The sequence below is a fragment of the Peromyscus eremicus genome, chromosome 6 (assembly GCF_949786415.1).
Source record: "Peromyscus eremicus chromosome 6, PerEre_H2_v1, whole genome shotgun sequence".
Taxonomy (NCBI): domain Eukaryota; kingdom Metazoa; phylum Chordata; class Mammalia; order Rodentia; family Cricetidae; genus Peromyscus; species Peromyscus eremicus.
In genome coordinates this window covers 80,614,953-80,618,572 of record NC_081421.1, presented here as the reverse complement: position 1 = coordinate 80,618,572, position 3,620 = coordinate 80,614,953, and the positions used below count along the sequence as shown (strand labels likewise).

At 51.7% G+C, this 3,620-nt stretch overlaps 1 protein-coding gene and 1 long non-coding RNA gene across 2 annotated transcripts; one reads left to right on the top strand and one right to left on the bottom strand.

Annotated features, from left to right (window-relative positions):
* Positions 1 to 364: 364 nt before the first annotated feature.
* Positions 365 to 1,656, bottom strand: LOC131913432 (uncharacterized). The gene is made up of 2 exons (XR_009379890.1): positions 1,036 to 1,656; positions 365 to 667 (listed from the first exon to the last, which is right to left on the bottom strand). It is a non-coding gene; the product is annotated as an uncharacterized LOC131913432 (long non-coding RNA).
* Positions 1,657 to 1,692: 36 nt separating this feature from the next.
* Ubl4b (ubiquitin like 4B) lies at positions 1,693 to 2,437 on the top strand. The gene has a single exon (XM_059266061.1). It carries the CDS (start codon positions 1,848 to 1,850, stop codon positions 2,418 to 2,420), a length of 573 nt encoding a protein of 190 aa, XP_059122044.1. The 5' UTR covers positions 1,693 to 1,847; the 3' UTR covers positions 2,421 to 2,437.
* The last annotated feature ends 1,183 nt before the right edge of the window (positions 2,438 to 3,620 follow it).

Sequence of the window (3,620 nt, the reverse complement as noted above, 5' to 3'; positions counted from 1 at the left end):
GGATGGAGTGCTAAGCTAGAGGCCAGGCCATGAAGACCTCAGGTACCACGCCAGGTGCTGTGGGACGGTCTTTCTGTACACTGTGAGTATGTGCTGCTACCACTGGGTAATAAAGAAGCTGCTGTGGCCTGTGGCAAGGCAGAACAGAGCCAGGCGGGGAATCCAAGCAGAGAGACAAAGAGAAGAAAGGCAGAGTAATGGAACACAGGCAAAACATAGATGAATAGAAATAGGTTGAATTAAGTTGTAAGAGCTAGTTAAGGATAAGCCTGAGCCATAGGCCAAACAGTTTGTAATTAGTATAAGCCTCTGTGTGTTTATTTGGGACCGAACGGCTACAGGACCAGGTGGGACACAGGAAAACTTCTGGCTACAGCCAGGAAAACTTGTTTTTATTCCAAAAACAAAAGAATTAAACTTAGAGGACTCACAGTAATTTTAGGATCATCCTTTTGGCTGTGCACTGAGTAGGTCTAAGGTTGGGATGACAATAAGTTGGAGCAGCGGCTGTAGGGAGGCAAGAGCCTCAGTCACTGGGGGCAGTGGGAGCCAGAGGGGAGGTGAACTTTGGAGGAATCTTCAGGAAGAGGAGGAACAACAGGAGTTTCATTGGCTAGGATTCCCGACTTGGAAGTGCTGGGCCATCCAGGACCAGAATCTGGGTCATCTGCCAAGAGCGAGAATACAGGAGCGGGAGAAGAATGAGCGGAGGTGACAGTCCTGGTACTTACGGGTATTTCTTTCAGCTGCTGTTAGATGACGAGATCAGAAGACAGGGGTGAAGGCTGAGCAACCTTGGCACAGGGGGTAGGGTCGGGAACTATGGAAGGGCAGACTCAGGAAGGCTGTGGTGGCTGTCAACATTATCATCCTCTGTAGAGTCAGGGTGGTGGGAAAGGAAAAGGAGTAAGGCAGGGAGGGAGGAGGGGAAAGGTGAGGGGAAGGGAGGACTTGGGTGCTAAGGAGAGCCGAGAAAGCCCCTGATGCAGTCAGCACACCCATTAGGGACATCAGCTCTCCTCTAAGCTCACTCACTTCTCAGCCAAGACAGTGCCATCCTTGCAGGCTAACACGTGACAACCTCTGCAAAGGGTGTGGTGCAAGAAAAGCAATGTGTTGCAATGAAACTTGCCGAATGCAACACTCGAATGCCCAGCAAGCATCCTGCTCCTCATGTGCCTCTGAAGCCCAGAGTCTGCTCAGTGACTGGCACATGGAAGATACTGAGTAGATGTTGTTTTAGGAGGAAAGGCCAGGCCACCATGAAGCACAGCTATATGCCTCTTGCTGTGGGATTAAATGAGCCTGCAATTCCTCTCCCACAGGTAGGAATTATCAAAACACCTGTAGGTCACTCGGATTAAGTTGAGGCTGTGGATATAAGACAGACACCATTAGTGGTCATGCCCTGTCTTTCAGTGCTGGAATTCCTGGGGTTCTGTGGTCTCTCCTGCTAACATCCAGAAAGTACCCAAGTCATGTGCTGAGAAAATCGGCAGACATGTTGTTGACACGGTGCCTTTCCAGTCCTCTTTCTCTGTTTCAGCTCTCTTTACATTTTCTTTCCTGGTCACCTCCCCACCACCACCTCTTCTCCCCTTCTTCCTCACGAAGGAAAGATGCTTTATGACTACAATGTCCCTCTGCTGTCCCTAAAGTTCTACTATGGAAATGAGCCCTCCCACAGCATTGTGACATCACTGTGCATTAGCTAGTGGCTGCCCGTGTGGGCTGGGCCCTTGCCCTGCTGGGAGCAGTGGCCCTTTCGTGACAGGGTCACCTATAGGGCCCTTGACCTTCAGGGCAACTCTCAGAGCATGGATCCCTCCTGATTTCTCTCTGGCCCGATGTTCCTCACGGTTAAGCTGCTCTTGGGCCGAAGATGCAGCCTGAAGGTATCTGGAAAAGAAAGTGTGGCCACACTGAAGAAGCTGGTTTCCCAACACCTGCAGGTGCCAGAGAAGCAGCAGCACCTGCTGTTCCGTGGCCAGCTCCTGGCTGATGACAAACACCTCTCAGATTACAGCATTGGGCCCAATGCCTCCATCAATGTTATCATGCTGCCTCCAGAGGAGGCAGCCCTGGACCAGACCCAGCCAACCCAGCCCCTGTGGCTCCAGCTGGGCCAGGTCCTAGGCAAACATTTTGGGCCCAAGGATGCCAAGGCCGTGCTGGGGCTGTTGAGGCAAGAGCACGAGGAGCGCCTGCAGAGGATGAGCTTGGAGGCCCTGGAGCAGTTGGTGGGCCAACTCCTGGCACAGCAGCAGCTCGAAGAGCTGGCAGAGGAAAAGGAGGACTGGGCTGTCGCCTCAGAGCTCCAACAAAATGATGAAGGAGGAGGAGGAAAAGAGGAGAAGGAAGAAGAGGAGGAGGAGGAGGCTGATCAGCAAACTGGCCCATCCCACTCTTTTGCTCACTAAACTTCCCCCGGATTGAACCTTCCATGTTCTCAGGCAATTTTTCTCATTACTTTCTCCTGATGGAGATGCATTCATCCCTCTTGTTGAACCTTTATATAGTTGGAAGGTATCTGGATCCTTCTATGCCCTCTAGCCTGTAGGTCCCTGTCTGAAGCGCAGAATGATTCTAGGACCATCACTCTCTGCTGCAGGAGTTTTGGATGGGCCAAGGTACCCTATAGAGACTGTCAAAGTTCACCGCAGCTCTGGGTGGAGAAGTTTTGCCCAAGCATGGCTCAGAGAAAGTCTCCATGACTCTAGACAGAGCCTCCCCTCCTTCAGAACAGCAAGACAGTTGAGTCTGTTGTCCCTTCTCACAGCGTCCAGACCCCCCAACAGTATAGACAAGAGGAAGGGCTTGACAGCTGCCCTTGAACTCTTGATGAGGCTGTCCCTGCTGTCCTGTTTGTCCTTCCATGGCTTCAGAGATGGGACAAGAGAGACAGAAGTCAGGGAAAGTGATTGCATGGGCCAGTCCTGGGGCTCACCAAAATTCAGATGAAGTCCCAGAATGGCAGGAAAGAAGCAGAGCCTTAGGCAGGAAAAATGGTCTGCAAGTGACACACTCATGACACACTCATGGCACACTCATGGGGCCAGCCTGAGTAGAGCTATGCCCATTGCCACATTCTGACTAATCAAGGTAGCACTGAACTCCTGATACCTGGCTGGCATTGCCCAGTACTCCTTTGGAGGAAACAAAACAAAACAAAACAAAACGGTACCAACCAGGCCCTGTGCCTTCATGGGGCATATAGCCTAGATGAGAGATGTACCCAGGAAAAGCAAAGAGGTGTTATTACAATATAGCACAGCCTACACAGGCTCCATGTCCTGCTGCTTTTGCCTCGCAGAATGTGCCAGAGCAGGTCTTTTGTCTACCTGGGGTTAAGAGCGCAGCTCTAGACCAGAGCTGAGGAGCCCAGGACTGTGTGTTGGGGGGACAAATTCAGGGTTGCTCATTGAGAACCATGGTCCCCCATTTGCTGCTAAAGTCCCCAAAGTACTGTTCCTGCAGAAGTTCCAGTCCTGGGGGCTGGAGATGGAGACTGTGGAGAGGGTATGGGGAGATAGATGCTTGGAAAGGAACAAGCAGAAGTCCTGTTTCTCTGGGAAGCACTCTGCCCTTGGTCTATAGGGCCCTTGACTTTCAGCCTAGTC

Excerpts from the sequence above, each read along its gene's own strand:
- Ubl4b (XM_059266061.1), top strand. The coding sequence starts at position 1,848 with ATGTTCCTCACGGTTAAGCTGCTCTTGGGCCGAAGATGCAGCCTGAAG.